General features: G+C 39.0%; 1 protein-coding gene across 4 annotated transcripts in view; it reads left to right on the top strand.

Annotated features, from left to right (window-relative positions):
* Positions 1 to 1,791: 1,791 nt before the first annotated feature.
* The window catches only part of EEF1E1 (eukaryotic translation elongation factor 1 epsilon 1), a 29,197-nt gene continuing 9,984 nt past the window's right edge, over positions 1,792 to 21,004 (top strand). For 3 of the 4 annotated variants that reach the window (XR_014297322.1, XR_014297323.1, XM_082663942.1), the window contains exons 1-3: positions 1,809 to 1,916; positions 5,492 to 5,692; positions 11,650 to 11,745. Coding sequence is in view for 2 of the 4 variants with exons in the window: in XM_082663942.1 (XP_082520068.1) it covers positions 1,830 to 1,916; positions 5,492 to 5,692; positions 11,650 to 11,745 (384 nt within the window). In the remaining 2 variants the exon portion in view is untranslated. Of the gene's footprint in view, positions 1,917 to 5,491; positions 5,693 to 11,649; positions 11,746 to 17,164; positions 17,910 to 21,004 lie in introns of those variants that run through there. The other variant, XM_082663943.1, reaches the window with a different exon arrangement.

Here is a 21,004-nt window from a genome sequence, read left to right as displayed (position 1 = left end):
GGATGGTGAAACCATTACAGCTCTTGTCTGAAGTGCTGAGTAGCAGCTAAAAAGAATGAGGTGTTTAAGTGGCATGAAAGAAGTCTCCAACACATTATTGAGTAAAAGGAAATTGCCAAACGATACATAGGGTATGAAAAAAATCAAGGAGACACCTAAGGTACCATATACATGTGTGTACATGCCCAGTAAAAGGTCTTAAAAAATCCACTCCAGACTCACTGCAGGGGTTGCCAGTAGGATACAGAATGGGATCGTGGAGAGTCTGATGGTCATAATTTCAAGCCTCATCTTGAAAATGTCAAGTTCAATCCTGCCTCTAGGCTTTCACACTGGCTGTTCCTTCTGCCTTGGCACACTCTTCCCTGGGGTTTTTGCATGGCTGGCGAGTTCTCTGTTAGGTTCCTGCTCAGTTTTCCCCTCCTCAGAGGTGTTCACTGATGCCCTGTCTAAAGCAACCATCCCCAGGCTGTGGGTGAGGGATGGAGAGAGACTTTTCATTGTATACTCTTTTGTGCCCTTGAATTTCAAACCAAGTGAACTTCTCCCCCATTCAAGAAATAAATAACAATGTAAAAACCTTCAGGACTTGAAGGGAAGAAATAAACTTATAACTACTTTAAAACAAACAACTTTCTTTTAAATTACAAAATCTATCTATAATATTTCAAATCGAAGTGCATAAATTAAAAAGTGATATTCCACCCATATATCCAATCTTACTCTCCCAGAGTTATCACTTTTACCATTGGGTGCATGTCTTTTCTGATACTTTATACTGGAATTCAAATCAAATCTCAGGTTAGGTGATTTAGGTCAAGGCTTATCTTAAATATAATGCCTATTGGAATTAGATAACTGTACAGATTGTTTTAAAATATTTTATTGCAAGCAAAACGTGTAAATAGATGAGTGAATTCTCTCAGAGGACTGGCCTTTCTGGAAGGAGTGAAATAGTTATTCAACTCTCTGTATAAGGAAAATAAACAGATAATTAATGCACAATAATCCACTTATACTGGAATATCCTTTGTCTTTTGTTTATGTCGACTTGGCCAAATTTTCTTTTCTTTACATTTATGTCTGCTGCCATAATTAACTCTTTAAGTATTTTAGGGTAGGGAAGGTGTCACACAGTGACAGCATTCCCCACTAAACTATATCTCTGACTTAGTGATGAACTACCTTGTGTTTCCTTTCCATTTCTCTCAGACTAATACACACGTTGTTTTTTCATTCTTCAATGTGGAAATCATTTTTCATAAAACTTTTGGAAATATTCTAAGTTCAACATATACTCCCCATTTTATACTTTGAAGATGTTAGAATATCTTAGGGAGAAAGTGTTTTGTGCATTGTTTATTTATATACCAAAAGCTACATAAATTGTATCACTATCACACACAAATTAAACATAAATATACATAAAACACATAAATATATCTACATAAATTATATCGCTATTATATCTTTTGGTATTGCAAATAAAGATCATTAAAACTAGTAATGGATGAATGGGCTATACAAATTACTTGACACTATCTAACACACCCAGTGTTCTTTGATAATCTTTAAATTCAGAATTCTACTGCTAGCCCTGAGCTGGAGTCCTGAGGTTTGCTAGTTCCTTCTCCAGCTGTCACACCACCCACGACCCGCCTTCGGCTCCGCCCCTCACTTAGCCCCGCCTCTGCGCACAGGCGCACCTTCCACGCCCCCTCCGTTCAGCCAGTAGCCGCTGACGTTTGTGAGAGTAGAACGTCCCTCTCAGCCAATGCAGGAGACCCTTGCTGACCTAGTCCCGCCCCTGCCGAGAGCTCGGCCGGAAGATGGCGGCGGCCGCTGAGTTGACGCTGCTGGAGAAGTGTCTGGGGCTCAGTAAAGGGAACAAGTACAGCGCTCAGGGCGAGCGTCAGGTGAGAAGCTGAGGCAGCGCGGAGGGGGAGAGGTGGACGGGAGCGCGGCCTGCTGAGCCGGGGTGGGACCGGGCCGGCGGGCGGAGGCGGCGGAGCGAGGATGCCGCGCGTCTTCTCACCACAACGTGTCTGCGCCGCCGGCTCTCCTCCTTCGGCCCTGGCTCCCGGAGGGAGGAGGGGGCACCTGCTCCTCTCGGGCTTGGCCTGAACTTTTCCTCCCGCGAAGTTGTCATCATCATCCCATTCTGGGAAAGCAAGGGGGTCCTCAGAGAGCCGTCGGGTAGACCGAGTTGGAGGCCCCGCGTGTGCGTTCAGTGACAGCATTTGCTGTAACAGTACTTTTCATTCAGAATTACGCAGCGACTGCGGAGAGCAAACGGCGTGCCGAGTACACCGTGTTAGGCCGGGGGATACGGAGGTGGTCGAGGCGGACATGTCCCTCCCCTTAGGAAGCTTGATTTTTAGCTAGGTGGACAAGCACTGCAGCTGTGTTAGTTACAGTACTGAAAAGTGCTGCATTGCAGCGTAGACGTATGAGAGATCACGTAGTGAGTCCTGGCGCAATCTGGGAGATTCGGTTTTTCTGAGGCCTTGTGAGGTCAAGTTCAGTGTGCAGCGTGCAGAGATCGAGGGGGGAAGTTCCGCGGTTGGAGATTGCCTGGTGGGGTGTAGGGACTCAGATTTCTGAGGGCTTTGAAGGACGTTGTGTTTTATTAGGTGGGTGGTTGCGGTGGAGGAATCAATGTATCAGAGGAAAATGTAGGAAGACAACTTTGGATTATGTACGTTTTTTGCCCCTTTGAGATTTTTTTCTAGATGATACTTGGTTTTTGTTGTGACTTTTTCTGTTCCTCATTTGGTCCATCTTAAAATCTTGTCTCCAGAGCAGTCGTATTGTAGTTTTTACACGTCAGTTAGATTGAAGTCTGGAAAGGATAACATGACTTGCCTGAGACCAGCCCACTGATGGGTGCAGAGTAGGCACTGGAGCCAGAGTGGCCGAGTGGCCAGCTTGTGCTTTTGCCTCTGTACTCCTGCTGATTCCTCCCCTTCTGCCCCTACTCCCTGGTTTGGTTTCTGTTTTTCGGGGATGTTGCCAAACATGAGTCTTGCCTTCAGAGAGCTTATGATCCAGTATGAGAAGTAGTCATCGACAGTTCATGTTAATCAGAACAGCAGAGCTGCTAAATGGAGGAGAGCGTTGTTGAGGAGGTGGAAGAGAAAGTTAATCCTGACTCTAAAAATGAGTTTGTAAACTATGTGAAAAGCTGGTGTTTAAAGTGTGTAAGACCAGTAAATTACGAAAGATTGGGTAATTGGGGGTAACAAGTAGAGCAATACGGTGGATGGTGCAATGCAAAGTAAATCCAGAGTTGTAGTTCGAGGCCCAATTGTGAGGGCTGTGGAGTTCAGAGTGTGGTTTCTTATTTTATTTTAATTAAACCTTTGTTCTCCTTTTTCTTTCTTTTTTTTAAAGCAGAGGACAGCTATTGAAGGTTTTCGTTGATGTGTTTGGGGAAAGGGATGAGGATATATGGTAAGATTTATTCATTTTGGGGGGAAGACAACTGACAGCAATAGCCAGTGATAAGGCATCGCTGCAATATTATCGATAATAAAAATTTGAAAACAATCCAGGAATCCAGCTCTAGGAGAGTGGTTATTAAATTATGTACATCAGCACATGGGAACATTATTTATGTAGCCATTGAAAGTGATCACTTTGAAGACCATGGAACCTTAAGGTGAATGTGAAGTGGTGTGTGTCCCGTGACTGCAGCTGCATGAGGTTTGTCTACTTAGGCTGCGTAAAGGAAGGAGAATGAACTTTCCAGCCAAATGTACTTTACTGAAACCCTGACTCTGCCGTTACAAACCTGGTGACCTTGGTTCTTTATCTGTAAACTAAGGAGGAAATTACTTACCTGTCTTAAGAGATATAATGATTAGATGAGAAAGTAACCGGAAATTTTTTGAGTTCCTGTGATGGGATTGTGGATAATTTGTTTTTGAAAATAGTTTTCTAGAATTGTCATTTTACCCCCACAGTCAGCAGTTGTGAGTCCTTTTCTTTCCTCTTTCTTTCTCTCTTTTCTCCCTTTCTCCCTCTCCCTCTCTTTTTTTTCTCCCTCCCTTCCTTCCTTTCTTTCCTCCCTCCTTCCCTCCTTCCCCTCCTCCCCCCACCCCCTCTCTCTCTCCCCCTTCCTTCCTTCCTTCCACCCTTCCTCCCTCCCTCCCTTCCTCCCTCCCTCCCTCCCTTCCTCCCTCCCTCCCTCCCTCCCTCCCTCCCTTCCTTCCCCTACCTAAAAGCACACGCATCTCAGTGAGTTACCTGCCATAAAATGCACACAAACACAGTCAAGGAATGGAACACTGGCAGCATCCCCAGTGAGTTGCTATTGTTTTCTTTTAATGCGTTTTTTTAAAGGAGGTTATTGGTGATCTTAGAAGTAATGGTTTCATTTGAGGGTGAAGGCAAAAGTCAAAGTTCAAGGAGCTAAGTAATGAATGGAAAGTAGCTGGTGAGGAAGTGGAAAGCTGAGACTACCTCTGGTTGCTTCCTTTACCGTTTAGGAGGTAACCTTTGAATCTGTATCCATAAAATGTTAATCTCCCCGTATACTTCACATGGTCTTATTGACCTAGATGTAAGTGTGAAAGGGCCCTCAACAGTGAAAATCGCTATCCGAGTTCAGTATGCTATTTGAACTGAACAGATGGCTGAAGAGAGCAGCCGTCTTCCAGGGGAAATATTCTCTTTTGGTTTCCTGAGGTCCTTTAGATTGTATACTTGTTTATAATTGATCAGTCTCCCCATTGGTGATACTTTCCATTTTCTTTTAAATTTCTCAAAATGCTTCGCTTAGTTGCGCATCAAGAACAATTAAATTAATTAGCAATTTCTTATAATCTGAGCCTTCGGATTGCTGTTACAGTAGGGGAAACTTAGAAAGTAGGATTGTTTTTCAGGTGATTACCTGAAGCCCGTACTTTATTATTAGACTTTATAATCAGTGACCTCACTCTAAATGACGCCAAAATTGATGAATATGCAATCCATGGCAAGGAAATCACCATCGCAGTCCACACCTAGTTAATGAGATAACTATATTAGATCACATATCACTTAAACCAGGATAGAACTCATTTGGTGGTTCTAGCTGTATCAACATGAATTCAGTGTTCACTATAACTGTTTCTTACTTTTGTTATTACAGAAGTTGGGTTTATTTAAGCATGTTCATTCACCTTGCTAAATAAGGTATGGGTAATCTTGATCAAAATTAATGTGATATTATTAGGATTTCCATTTTCTCTTTTTGTACATATGTAGTTATAAATTATGCAGAAGCATCATTACTAATTTTTGCAATGTTATTACCAGTTTCATAGCATCAAGCATCTATTATCAAATGTAAATTATGTAACTCTTATTTTCCTGACTCATTTGTAGGTAATTTAATATCTTAAGGGTATTTGAAAAGACAGTTTGGGAATTAGCGATTACTTAGAACTTACAGTCGTGATGGTATTTGTTTTTAAAATTTATCTGAAGAATTTTTTTTCTTTTTAAGATTCCAGTTCTTCAGACGAACAATGGTCCAAGTCTAACGGGATTGACTACCATAGCAGCTCACCTAGTCCAGCAGGCCAACAAGGAATATTTGCTGGGGAGCACCGCAGAGGAAAAAGCAGTGGTTCAACAGTGGTTAGAATACAGGGTAACTCAAGTAGATGGACACTCCAGTAAAGACGACATCCGCACTGTTCTGAAGGTATCGCCACGTCTCTTTATAGGCTGAAATGTGTGAACTCTTAATAACAGGATGTCTCTTCCCTGAGATTCAGTAACTGAAGTTGTTGGCTTTCTTTACTTGTTTCCTTCTGCCTCATGTTAGTCTGTACAAACTAACAAGGAGCACCTTGTTACATAGGTACCTCCTTGCCTGGAACAGCCTCTGCCAGCCCCTCAGCTCACATACCCCTTCCTCAGCTCGTCCTTGGCTACTCTCTCTCAGACAGATGCACTTCCTTGTTCTCAGTGATTTTCTTTCCTAACACAGCACCCTGTGCTTTTCCTTTGCAGCACTAATCATAGTTAATAATAATAGCTTTGTATGATTTTTTAATGTGATGGCTTGATATTCATTTCCCCCACTCTGCAGTCCTGATTCCCTAACCAGTAAAGTACTTTCTTAAAGCCAAGGGGGAATCAAAGTTTTGGGGGTTGTAGTTTGTAAAAATCTGTCCATTTGATCTGAGAAAGCCCACATTTCCCGCCTTTGAGACTGATTGCTTTGGGATTTGTATTTTCTTTCTAAAGAGGTCAAGTTAGAATTAAAGAATCTATTGATATAAAATATAAACCAAATATGGCTCCAGAATCACTAAGAATAAAAAATCTTTATAAATAAAATTATTTTTGTTAATTATATAAAAATAAAGCATTGTTTTGTTTTTTTTGTTTGTTTTTAAGCTTAAAATTTGAAGGAACCTTAGAGATCACCCAGACAACCACATGTCATTGTAGGAATCCCTTCTGTTTCCTAATTTTATTCCAATTATAATATAAATTGGTGATATAAGTTGTACAAGAAGATCTTATGGTACTGAAAGTTTTTCATCTGTCATTCTGGGAGAAATGGTTTAAACTGTATTCCTGACAGATACCATCAATAGAACTGGTAGAAAATAAATTTCAGGTCTCTTTCGTTTATAGGTCTGTCCTGATCAACTACTCTTTTTTAATATCCACGAGTGGCAGCGCTCCCAAAGGGAAGCAAGCATGTCTTCCCTCTAAGTGAATGGGAGCTTTCAGGCAAATAAGAAGTAAATACAACTCTCTCTTACAGTTTTCCAAAAGAAAGCATTAGTAGTAAAGTATTTAATTCTTAAGTATTTCATTGAAATTGGGTGTGTAAGTTCAAAAGTCGTATTCAGAGATTTGGTATTAGGAGCTTAGAAGTATAAAACATTGTGTCTGGGATATGTCAGTATTATTATCTGAAATCTCAACTGGGAGAATCCAGCTGGCGATATGACCATCTTTGAAATGTACAAGGCACTGGATGATTTGGGTGGTCGCCCTTGCTCTGCCACTGTTTGCTCATCTGTCCCTACAGTGATGAGTAGGATACGGTCCTAGGGGCTGATGATACAGTGACCCACTAGGCACAGCCCCTGCCCTTACAGAACTCAGACCAGTGGGGGAGACAGATGTGTGTGTGATTTGGGGCTAGATGAGAAAGGGTTGTTTACTGTTTTACTTTGCTTTTTGCTATTTCGTGATAGTGTTTTTATTTTAAAGGCAGTATCCGTTGTAGAACTTTAAGAAATATAAGTAAGCAAATAAGAGAAATTTCAAACATTTGTAGTCCCACCATCGAGCGAGAGCTGTTAGCAACACTTACGTTTGGTCCTCAGGTAGTGGATTGTTGACTCCCTTTCGTGTTCTTCACATGCTTTTTCTTTTCTCATATATATATGTGTGTTGTATTTTAAAAACGGGCCACTCTTGGACACTGTAACTTGTTTTTTTTTGTTCACTGACAGTATGTTGGGAGCATCTTTTCAAGTCCGTAAATACTCGCTTATACGGTCTCTGATAACCTGTTAGTACTCTGTCACATAGCTGTGCCAAGATTTAGTCTGTCCTCATGTAGTGTTGGATTGTTGCTGAATATTTTCACACATTCCCATTGGTTTCCTTAGGCAAATCCCTACAAGGGAAGTGGTTGGGCCAAAGCTGTATATGTCTAAGGCTATGTTGCTCCTCTGCCTTCCAGAAAAGTGTATTGACAGTGGCTTCTTCCACAAAACGCTTGCTGCCCTGGATGTTACCCCTTTTCCTTCTTTACCACCCCAGTTTCATAACCAGAACAAACCAAAAAGTGATCTCTGTTTACTTTGCACTTTTTTCCTTGACGTTGTTAATGCCGTGGCATTGTTTTCATAATGCTTATGAGCATCTTCATTATTTTTAAAAATTTGCTTACATGTATTCTTGGCCTGTTTTCATACTGGGCTATTTCCGTTTTTATTACTTATTTTTTAAAATTTTCCTACTAAGGATATTGTGAAAGGATTTCATTTACTTGCAAAAGTTCCATTTCAGAGTTAAAACCACAATGGCTCATAATTAAGGTGTAATTTCAGAAAGCAGGCATTATGATACACTAACATTTGGATCTAGATGGAGGATATATAGTTGTTTATTATACTGCTTTTTCAATATTATTAGAAGGTTTAATAATAGGTAATTAAGAGGAAAAAGAAAAATCAGGTGGAACTCTATAGAGGGAAATATTTTTTAAAGTTTGGCAATGGCATCAGAAAGACTTGTTTAAAAAAAATGTAATGAACATCAGACATTAGTTCTGTTCCCTGAATATTTTGAATGTGTGAAATTCTGTTTTGAATTTCAGAATTCAATTTCTGAAAAATTTCTGAATTTCTGAAAAATCAGAATTTAATTTCTGAAAATTTTGATTTAGATCACTAATCAGAAAGATATTACCTATTCATAGTTTTTGAAACTCCATTTCAAAGTCTTTATAACTAAAGAGTATAACCTTAAAAGAGTCTTTATAACTAAAATATAGATATGGATTCTATTTTAAGAATATATATACTATACAAAGCAGTGTTGAATTATTGTTTCAGACCTTTTTAAAAATGCTTAACATTAATTGTAGATATATTTATTTTATTCTTATGCTTTATTAAACTTGTTTCATTTGAAGACATTTGAAGAAAAACCATCTCCATTAAGCAGATTATTATAGAATTTAAGTGGTAGCCTGTAATATACCAGTGTATTTTACCCTCTTTACCCAATTTTATTTTGATTCTTATGCATTTGCTTCCCTGTTTATGTCCGTGTTCCTTTATGTCATCATCTGTACCACCCCTAACAGTCCCATATTCAAATACCGTCTTGAAAATTACTGTCTTTAAGTGAAGGCATGGGCAAACTCAAAGAGATCAGATTCAATTCAGCAAACATTTACTGATTACTGAACCACTATGTGCCAAGCATTTGGCATATGATTTGAATATCAAAACAGACTTCTCTCTCTACAGATTAAGAAATTTTTCTAGAATGAATGCTGTTGACCTCTGGGGCAGTGTTTTATAACTAGTCTTTAGAGGAGCCTGTGAGAATATCTGATATTTATAAATCTTTCTCTGAAGGTGAGATGAATCTTTTGTCTCCTTTCATGTGAATGTAATTTAATGTAAATTCCTGTGCTGTTAAACTACATGTTAATTTCGAGAGGGACCAAAAATATGTATATAATATATTTTCTTTTGTCTAGATTTTTTCTTTTCTCAGGAAACTAATTGATTTTATTTATGCTCATCTATCAGATAATACTTCTGATTTAGATTAGGATCCTTTAAATTTTTTATTTAATTTTTTAACATGTACTTAAATTTTTTTTTCCTTCAAAAGTGCCTCTGAGCTGTTTAGGGAGCTCAGTGCTTAACCTTTTAAAAATTGATGGTCATTGTCTGAGGAACAAATGACAAAGAACTTTCTGTAGCTTTAAATGGTGTTTAAAATTGGAGTCTTTAGGGTGTTAGAAAAACTAGATATCCAACTGCAAAAGAACGAAACTGGACTCTTACCTTACACAATATTTAAAAATTAACTCAAAGTGGATCCAAGTCCTAAACATAAGACCAAAAACTGTAGAACTCTTAGAAGAAAACCTGGGGGGAAGGCTTCAGGTCATTTGATTTGGCACCGATTTCTTGGGTATAACACCAAAAGCACAGGCATCAAAAGTAAAAATAGATAAATTGGCCTTCATCAAAATGTGAGGCTTCTTTGCATCAGTAGAAAAAATCAACAGAGTGAAAAGGCAACCCATGGAATGGGAGAGAAATATTTGCAAATCATATATCTGGTAATATCCAGAATATATAAAGAACTACAACTCAACAACAAATAAGAACCCAGTTAAAAATGAACAAAGGACTCAGGTAGACATTTCTCCAGAGAAGATATACGAAGCTAATAAGCATATGAAAAGATGCTCAACATCACTAATCATTAGGGAAATGTAAATCAAAACCACAATGAGACACCACCTCATATCCATTAGGTTGACTACTACCAAAAATAAACACCAAAATAGCAAGTATTGGTGAGGATGTGCAGAAATTGGAAAACTTGTACACTGTTGGTGGGAATGTAAAATGGTGCAGCTGCTATGAAAAACAGTATGGCGATTCATCAAAAGAGTTAAAATAAAATCATATTTACCGTATGATCCAATAATTCCACTTGCGGAAATATACCCAAAAGAATTCACACTAGGTCTCAAAGAGATATTTGTACACCCATGTTCATGCCAGTGTTATTCACAGTAGCAGTTAGGTGGAATCAACCCAAGTGTCTGCTGACAGATGAATGGATGAATAAAATGTGGTCTATACATACAGTGGAATGTTATTCAGCCTTAAGGAAATTCTGACACATTTTACAACATGGATGAACCTTGAGGATATCATGCTCAGTGAAATAAGCCAGACACAAAAGGACAAATAGTATATGATTCTACTTATATACAACGTATAAAATAGTCAAATCCATAGAAACAGAAAGCAGAATGGTGATTGCCAGGGCCTGGGGGATGAGGGAAAGGGGGAGTTGTTTAATAAGTACAGAGCTTTAGTTTTCTGAGATGAAAATATTCTGAAAATTGATTGCACCACAGTGTGAATACCCTTAACACTTACTGCATTATGCACCTAAAAATGGTTACGGTGGTAAATTAAAATTTGATTAATTTTACATGTTACATGTATTTACCTCAATTAAAAGTTAAAAATATATATTAAAATGCAACAATAATTACAATAATTATTAACAACATTAATTAATATTAATAAATTAATATGATCAATATTATAATTAATAGCATTGATATATTAATATAATTGATATTGATTATACTTATTGTAATTAATAATTATATTATAGTTATTATAATTATAATAAATTATAATTCTCTTAAAACATAGGAATTGTTGGGCTTCCCTGGTGGCACGGTGGTTAAGAATCCACCTGCCGATGCAGGGGACACAGGTTTGAGCCCTGGTCTGGGAAGATCCCACATGCCACAGAGCAACTAAGCCCACGTGCCACAACTACTGAGCCTGCGCTCTAGAGCCCGTGAGCCACAACTACTGAGCCCGTGTGCCACAACTACTGAAGCCGGCGTGCCTAGAGCCCGTGCTCCGCAACCTCAATGAGAAGCCCACACACCGCAACTAGAGAAAGCCCACACGAAGCAGTGAAGACCCAACGCAGCCAAAAATAAATAAATAAAATAAATTTTTTTAAAAAATAGGAATTGTTGAGGAGCTTTTTATATTTTAATGGAAAAAATAAATCCAACATGAGCATGATTTACAGAATGCTCCCCCGCAAAAAAATTGGAGTCTTTGAAAGGATCAGAGATGGCTGTGAATATCATTTTCTAATGTTTTCTTATTTCTTTAAAATAAGGCTAATAATATTTACCTTATTTTAAAAAATGAGTTGATTGTTATGTGATTTGTGATTTTGAGTGAATTCAAATCTATTGTCAAAGATTAAATTTATTAAATTAAATGTCAGTATTGTGTTTTCTAATAGCCTTCTAAATGTTTCAAGTCAAATGTATAGTTAACTTTATTATTACTGTTTTTTAAATTAATATTTTTAATTTTTTTTCCCTAGGATCTTAATTCATATCTTGAAGATAAAGTCTACCTTACAGGATATAACTTCACATTAGCAGATATCCTCTTATACTATGGACTTCATCGCTTTATTGTGAGTATTTGAATAGTTATTGGTGTTTTTGTCTGTGATGTTCAGAATGATTTGTTTTGTCTTGAATTTAAATCAAGTTTGAATTTTCAACTTATCACGTGAAAGTGAAAGGAATTATTTTTATACAAGGTACCTTATGCAAATGTTCCTTCCATGGATCCATCACACATAGGAGCTTCCTGTTCCTTGACCTGCTTGATTCCTGTTCTTGTTCCTGTTTTTCTTTGGGGCTCCTTCTCTTGCCACCCTTTGTACTCGCTTGTCATCCTCACCTGGACCCCACCATCCCCTTTCTGCTCCAGCTCTACACCTCGATTTCAGTACTGCACCTTCTGTGCCATCTCTTACCCTAGCTCTTAATCTTACTCCCTAGTTCCATCATTATCCGAAGTAACTCAATTCCTTCCCTCTTTCCAAACCTGTACACTTTCTTCCCCATCCAGCCTAGATCCCCTTTGTGTAACTCAAATCCCCAACTCTTGGTCAGTCCAAATATGTGCCTTCAGTCCTATCTCCTGGCTGAGCTATATCGGAGAAATCACACACAAGCTGTCATTAAGAAGATGAGCATTTCTCCCCTCTAATTAAAAAAAAGATGACAAGGAAGTGTAACTCTTGCACACCAACGTGTATATTTACTTTCTTCCCTCTCTGACTTATACAGGTCATGCGATAGGGAAAGGAAATACTCAGAGAAGGAGGGAGCTTGTGTGGAATTTCTTTGCCAGCAGAGTGGACAGGGTCCTAATGCACAGCACTTGTAGCACTGGCTGCCAAGCTGTTTCACTGTGAGTCTAGGTGCCCACAAGGGTGTATGGTTTTCAAGCAGGTTAGAAGAGTTTCATTCAATGCTGCGTGTGAAAACTAGACTTCCAGGGAGTTCCCTGGTGGTCTAGTGGTTAGGATTCCAGGCTTTCACTGCCGTGGTCCGGGTTCAATCCCTGGTCAGGGAACTAAGATCCCATAAGCCACGCAGCTCAGCCAAAAAAAGTAAATAAAATAAAACTTAAAAAAAAACTAGGCTTCTGTTAACAATATTCAATGATCTCTGCCTATTTATATTCCCTATTTTGACATGGATATCCTTTTTATATTTAGTGATTACAGTATTATGATTGAGTATCTCATGCTTATTGTTTTCCAAACAGAATTGAGTGAAATGATACGTAAATCACTGTTCACCGTCCCTTTGGGTTCGTAAAATGAGTCCATAACCAAAGCAGCTCTCCCACCCTGGTCCACATGCAGGCAGATTATGGCAGAGAAGTAAACACCTTCTCAAGGAACGGGCCTCACAGACGAGGCCTGTGCTGTGACAGCGTTGCCCTGCGGTGTTAAATGACATTCCTGTTGAGTGAGGTGTAAATATACCCAGGTGAGAAAAAAAATGATTACTAGGTGTTGAGTTCGGGCAGAGTAGGCTTCCTGCTTGTGTTCATCAGACAGTTCTAGCGCTTTGTTTGCCATGGCAGTGCATTTATTTTTGCCCTCATACGTTCCTTCATTTACTTGTTCACGTTATTAAATACTTAATATGTAGTCAGCACGATCAGCGCAGTATACAAAGCAGCAGTCAGGGAACCTTGATGGCATCAAGTAGTCCTGCTGTGTTTTGTTTCAGCGGTGGCTGATTACTCTGAGATCTGGTCCATCTTAATTCCCTCTGAGCAATATTACATTGTTCTTCCTTTGTTAAACTGCCAGTTACTGTGGCCGTTTATTATCACCCCTGTGACTCATTGCTTTCTTAAAGTGATTTCTTCAGTAGATAGCAGTCCCTACGAACAGGCTGTTACTCAAGATTATTAAAATCCTTTGTAAATATGTGCTGCTTAACTATAAGATTGTTATCAATGAGATACATTTGTTTCCAAGTTCGGAGCACCAGTGGAGGTGTCATTCTTTTAGAAAGAAAGGAAAAGTAAAAAGAGCTGCAGCACAGTCCAGGAACGCAGGCCGTAAAGAATGTCCCAGGGGCAGCATGGTGCCAGTTGGAAAGGTAGCAGACCAGCATTTCACCCTGGTCTGGAATGGGTCACTCAAAGAGTTTCTCACATGTCTTCATGGAAAATTAGTGACTAAGAATGTTATCTGTTTGGCTTTAAAGTTCAGACTAGTTGTAGAGTGCCAGTATAAATAAGAAGGAGTGATTAGGTAGAAGAGCCAAGCACCACTGTAGACTCGCTGGCATTCTGACCAGTAAGAAGCAGGAAACGGTAACTAGAACAATCGCATCGTGTTTCCTGTTGTAAAAAAAAAAGAAGAAAAAAATAGTCAATTAGAAAGGAATGATGGAAAACCAGTTTTAAGTAAAATATTTGATGGGGATCCCATCCCAAAAGTTCTAAAAAAATGTAAGTTTGGTGAGGGTAAAATCTTTGTTTGTTTGTTTCTGTTTACAGTATGTTCAGAAATAGAATGTCTACCAAAAAAGTAGTGGCGGTAACAAAGCGAGGTCAGTCATAATTTTCTCAGACTCAAGGGGCAAGCTCCAAAGTTTAAACCAGAAGGTTAAGCATAACCTGATCCGTCTGAAAAAGTGCTGCATTTCTAGCAAAATGTTCTGAGGGAAAATGAACAAATTTACATTGTCTAAACTAGATCATCTAGTTAAAAATTATCAGAATAAATTAGGAAATGTTAGAAGAAACTTTAGAAGTTCCTGGAATAACAGTTATTTTGTGCTGTGGGTCTGTTGTAATCCTTACACTAGAGACCAAAAAAGTGAAATTTTTAAGTTGGAGAATATCGATTTTGCCATGTGTTGTAGTTTGTTACTGTTGTTAAAATCTTCAGTGATAGGCCTGGTGGCAGCATATGCTAGGCCCGGTGACACCAAATGCTGTTCTGAAATGTAAATAGTAAATAGACACTGCCCTTTTTCCCTGTGTCAAAATCTGAGTGAACAACTTGAACGTAGGTCAAACAAGCATCAGTACTTTATTGTTTGGAAATGCTTTCTTGGTGCATTTTAATTCATTCTGAAAAATAACATCTCACAAAATGGCTGAGTAGAGACTTTTTAAAATGAAAGAGTTCTGAAATTAGTCAAATTTGTAAGCAGTCAGATTGGATTCATCATGTATTTCAACAGCTGACATGAAATCAAGTTGCAGTAATACTTGCTACTTTTTGCTTTAACTGTTAGTAAAGAGGTTTGTTGAAGTTGGTTTTGAATTTTATTTACGTATGTAAATATGTATGTATGTATTTATGTATGAAGGGAGGGAAGGAAGGAGGAAGGAAGGAAGGAAAACTCACCCCCATTTCCTGTTAGAGTTGCAGCTATGTTTACTAGTAGTTGAACTTTTTAAAAATCTTGTATTTTCTTTAGAAGTCAGTGGTGAAGTTCACCTATGGTAAAGATTTAGAAAAAGAACAAAAAGTTAGCTCTTTTACAAAATGTGTTTTACCTTTTGAAATATGGACTGATACTCGGTTTATTCCGCAATTGTTATTTAAGTGCCTTCTATGTACAGTACAAGATAGTTAGGAATAATATGATTCTTTACATGTGAAACCATGAATTCTCTTTTAATAAAAAGTAACTTTTACACTAAAAAAAAGACTTTCTTGACCAATTTTCTTGACTATTGTGTTAATTTTTTTTTTTTTTTCTTGATGCGCGGGCCTCTCACCGCCGTGGCCTCTCCCGCTGCGGAGCACAGGCTCCGGACGTGCAGGCTCAGCGGCCATGGCTCACGGGCCCAGCCGCTCCGCGGCATGTGGGATCTTCCCAGACCAGGGGCACGAACCCGTGTCCCCCGCATCGGCAGGCGGACTCTCAACCACTGCGCCACTGTGTTAATTTTTTAATCTGCTTGCCATGGCCTAACTATGTTATAGGTGAACAGTTCTAGTCACATGTTTCTGGTAACTGGATGCAGCCCTCCACCCCCTTAAACAAGATGAGTGTATTTTTGTAATTTGCTGCAGCAGCTTGCTGTGTAGGATTTAGACCAGAAACTTAAATTTTACATAACAGTAGCAGTGAGACCCCCCTGCTAGGAAACTGGTCCAACAGAGATAGACATTTGACACCAAAGATGTTAACAGATCAGATGTTGATACAGTTGTATCCTAATGTCATAAAGGAAAAAAGGAAGGCAGGATGACTTCTATCACTTTCTCTTTTTAGACAGCATTATAGTAAATGTGAAATGAAAATACATGTTCAATTAAACATTTATTGAGAAAATGCTATATGTCTACCTTTTAATTTTATTGCTAATAATATTTTACATTCTGTAATAATTATTAGATACCAGAGTGATTTGTCCTTCAGTGTTGTTGACCTGGTGACTTAGCAGAGTGTTTGCCTGTAGGCAGAAGTATATGCTAAATTCTGAACAGCCATCGGGCATCCATCGCTAAAAGTGCCTTCCAACAAGCAGACTGCCAATGGGTTTGAAGTACGTGAGGGTGACTGAGATTTTTGGTGTGCGTGAACATTCCTTGTCAGTTTTAGGGAGACTTGCAATATGTTAAACAAATGAATTAACAACAGGAGAAGGAACTACACTAATCTTACCTGGTCCGTGGCCGTCCTACTGGCTTCTCCTTACCTGACACCTCTTCATGATTCTAATCCAAGATTTGGCTCAAAGAAAAGGCTTCAAGTCACCTACTTTGGGATCTGAGCCCAGTGAAATGATAGGCACCCACTGTTTTGATTGCGTCTTTCCCTAACCAAATCTCTGGGCATACTTGTAGCTTGACAGTAAATTCTGTGAACTACTACATCCTCTAAAGATTGAGTGCAGCTTTATTGCAAACAGAATTCAGAAGGTCTGTTGTTCATCTGAGACATACACCCCAGAAACAGCCCTTCCTTCTTGTATTAAGCAGTAACCCCCTAACATTAAATGAGTCAGTGTCTTCTTCAGTAAAAATTTCCCCCAGAGTTTAGTAGAAAGAAGCAGTTGTCTACACACACATATACGCCAGCCATCTACAAATATATATATATATGTGTATGTATTTGAGTTTACATCGTATTCCCTTGTTAAGTATGTTAGATGCCAATAAACCTTTCTTATTTTAGGTTTGCGAAAAGTATCGGAGAAAGAACCATGTCTTAGTGTCTCAGAAGCTATTCTCTTCCTTTCTTCTATTTTCCTTTACAATAAAGTAAAAAAACAAACTTTAGTCTCCAGGTCCTGTGTTAATGTAAATTTTTCGTTTGTTGAAAACTTCAGATTTCGCCCCTAAGCACATCTGGTTTTGAACTGAACATGAAATCATTAAACGAATGGTGGGCTCGTCCAAGTGGCTGAAGTGGTTCACTCCTATCTGAATATGTGGGCTTTGAGAACTGTGGGGTTTTTTTCCCCCAAATTTCTATCTCCTACTCAAATGGTATTAATAGTTGCACTTATGTAATGTCTGTGTTGTGTGTGTGTTTTTAATCTCTACTTAGGTTGACCTGACAGTTCAAGAAAAGGAGAAATATCTTAACGTGTCTCGCTGGTTTTGTCACATTCAGCATTATCCAGGCATCAGGCAACATCTGTCTAGTGTTGTCTTCATCAAGAACAGACTGTATACTAATTCCCACTAGAAGCCATCTGCGCTGTACAGAAGAGTGATTAAGATATTTTAAATGGAAAGTGTATTCTGGACCAGAGGACTGACATGAATTGATAGGCAGCCATTCTTTATTCATTGAAGTTGGTAGAATTTTTAAAGTATAAACTTGTGTCCCAACATTTTATTTGTTCTTTAGTTGAAATTTTGCAGTTTTTTTAATGTAAAACTTCAAGTGCTGTCAAAACTTGAGATCAAGGTATCAATTATCTTATTTTTAGAGATGAAATTTATTTTAATAAAAGTTGCAAATCAGTGGCTTAATCTTAAAAAAAATAGTCATTCTGATGGTTGACAATATTTGGCTATTTATTGACCTCTTTCATCTTATAAATTAATTTTCCCCTTCTGAATATTTATAGTAGTTTGTTTTTTAAGAACTAGGGTAAATTGTGCCAAGGAGACAAAAAAGGGAAGACAGATGGATTTGTTTTCAAATATTTATGTGAGCCAGTAAACGTGGTTGAAAAATTGAAAAAGTCATTTTTTTGTTTGTTTCTTTCCTGTTGTCGGTATTCATTGAGGTGAAACTACTGCACTGCCCTAGAGGGAAGTGGAATAAAATACATTCCCTCGAATTCATGATTCTTTTGTTGTCTTTGGGCTCATTGGAATATGCAGTAGCTAAAAAGCAATGGGAAATTCCCACTATCCCACTAATTTCGGACTTGATAACTACTAGATTTTTCTAAACTAAAAACCAACATAGAAAGGCTGCTGTTGACATTCTGTGTAAAGAACGAAGACTCATACTGTATTAAAACAAACCTATACAGTTTATAACTCTTAGTGGCTGAGTAAATAAATAATCAATGATTGAGAGCTAAAGAGCTTATATTTACAAATAATAGGAAAAATTGTCTTTGAACACTTCACTGTTAATGCTGTGCAACATTTTGGTGCTGACTCTGAGTCTCAGTAGAATACAATTCAAAGCTCAAGTGCAAAGAGCAGAGACTTGGGAAGGGTCCATCCCTTTGGCCCAGTCCTGCTTTGATCACATACTAGCTGAATGCATGACCTAAAACAAATCAGTTAACCATATTTTCTAATCTCTAAACATAAAAATAAAATGTAAAAGTGAAGATAACTCTAAATGTTGAGGATTTGTGGGGACAAACATACGTGAAAAAGCCTAACATGCAGCCCATGGCTGTCAGTAAAGGTTTCTCTTTGTAAGAGGCCCCCCACTCCCGCTTTTGTTCTTCACGTTACAGAGTCAAGAGATTTAATAGGCCAAGAGTATTGAGTATATTGTAATAGATCAAGACAATTTTTACAGGATTGGATTTCACAATTCATTGCTATTGGGAGCATTTTTAATTTTTACAAAGTAGCCTTTATATTAGAAACTCTGGACTTGTATTTGCATGTTCAGAGACTAAAGGGCTCAAGTTCCCCTTGGGAGTTAGTACGTGTGCCACCGAGGCAGGCCCAGTCTGACTTCTCATGCATGCCGCTGCCCCAGCTGGGTCTGCTGTAAGGCTTCCACCTTAAAGTCCACTGCTGCAAATTACTCCTTCCCCTAACACTTCTCTGGTCTCCCCTGGACCGGGGAGGTAAGCAGGATAGACAGGATAGGCAAGAGATGGGCTAGCCAGTCCTTCTGTTCCAGCCATTTCACTCTTTTCCTTCAGTGTAGGTCAGCTGTGAGGAAGCGGGGGACAGAGGATACCGGATACCTCTTTGCCAAATGTATCCTCTTCCCACTTCCACATGGTGAGTCTTTTTTTTTTTTTGGCCACGCCCCGTGGCTTGCTGTATCTTAGTTCCCTGACCAGGGATTGAACCCGGGCCCACGGCAGTGAAAGCGCCATGTCCTAACCACTGGACCACCAGGGAAGTCCCCCTTGTGAATCTTATATCTGCTAGTCAGTTCTTCATTGCAGAGCATATCATTGCTTCAATAGTTATCACCTACTACGTGCCAGGATGATCTTGGAAGATGCAGGGGTGGCAGAAAGAGAAAATCCTGGCTCCCGTAGGCAAAGGTTAGATAAGGTTAGATGTTCTCAGCGTCTAAATCGAAACAGTTCTTTTCCCCTTAGAAGGGCTGAGGGGCGTCCTGGGTCATTTCCGTCAGGTACTTCTCTACCTGAAATGCCCTTTCTTTCTCACTTGATGACCTCTTCAGTATTCAACTTTGTCGTGTCCTGGAAGTCAAGTCCACGCTGACCAACCCATCTCCCCCTGCCTCCCATCTGGTACTGACGTCATTGTGCTATTTTTGATCACTAGTCTCTTCCACCAGATGTTTAATTCCTTGGGAGCAGAGACTGTCTTTTCGCAGCTGTCCAAACAATAACTGACACATAACAGTAAATGCTCGATGTGTGTTGAAAGAATGTAGTATTAAGTGCATTTTGAGCTAACCAAGAAAAGTGTAAGTGTGAATTGCAATTAGGTACAGATGTATAGCAGAAAAACCACATAACATTAAACTGGGTTGTTTCTTATGTGAAAGAAGACAGTCCACAGTTGGTATTAGGCATCTAGCTGCTTTCCACTTGAAGGACCTTTCCGGGAAGCCCTATTCAGCAAAATCTATTTACATGTCTTTGGCCATCCCAGCTGGGAGAAAGGCCAGAAGTGGAGTCCTTTAGCACACACATTGCCAGCCAGAACAAAACTTGTGCTATGAATGAGGAAGAAGGAAGAAAGGATACAGCTAGGTAGGCAGCTAGCTATCTCTATCACGGTAAGTAGTGTTTAAGTGGGAAAGTACTTTCTGAATGCTAAATAATCCAGTTGTAAAATAATTTTTGTGAGTAAATTGTTGACGTTCCATGGATCATCAGTTTGCAAAGAATTCGAATACCATAGAATAAATACTTTTCACTGATCACGGTTTTCAAGGTTCACAAGCTATTTTAGGATCCTGCAATACTGAGTTATGAGGATCTGTGAATGCACTTTTAATAACAGCGCTAACAGCTAAACACTTCTTGAGCGTTCAGTATGTGTTCGGCACCACTCTAAGTGTTTTAAGTGAATTCACTCCTTTAATTCTTATCCCCTTTTGCCAGATAATGAAACTGAGGCACAGATTGGTTAAGGAACTTCCCCGGGTCACAGCCAGTATCCAGGGGTTGGGATTCAGTCGAGTGTCTGGCTCAAACTCAGTCTGTAAGCACCAGTGTGCCTGGCAACTTCTGCTTAACCAACTTGTGAAATTCGTTTTTGCCAACCTTAGAAAAAGCTGCCGTAGGCATTGGATAAAACAAAAGTGTACATAACTTTGAGAATAAATTAGATGTTTCCACAATTCTGGATATACTAAAAATGCCTGACTCGTACACTTTAAATGGGTAAATTTTGTGATATGTGAATTATAGCTTAATAAAGCAGGCTTTTGCTGTTGTTTTTGGCTGCACCACGTGGCATGTGGGATCTTAGTTCCCCAACCAGGGATCCAACCCACGCTCCTGCATTGGAAGCGCAGAGTCTTAACCACTGGACCGCAAAGGAAGTCCTAAAGCAGCTTGCTTGCTTGCTTGCTTGCTTCCTTCCTTTCTCGCTCTCTCCCTCCCTCCCTCCCTCCCTCCCTCTCTCTCTCTCTCTCTCTCTCTCTCTTTCTTTCTTTCTTTTTCTTTCTTTCTTTTTGAGTCAAATACATTAGCCTTACCGTATATTAATTACGAGACCTTGGATAAGTCACTGCATGTGAAATTCC

This window comes from Grampus griseus (genome assembly GCF_964374135.1).
Source record: "Grampus griseus genome assembly, chromosome: 10".
In the NCBI taxonomy this organism is placed as follows: domain Eukaryota; kingdom Metazoa; phylum Chordata; class Mammalia; order Artiodactyla; family Delphinidae; genus Grampus; species Grampus griseus.
Note: the sequence above shows the minus strand (reverse complement) of the source record. Positions and strands in the feature narration are given on the sequence as shown.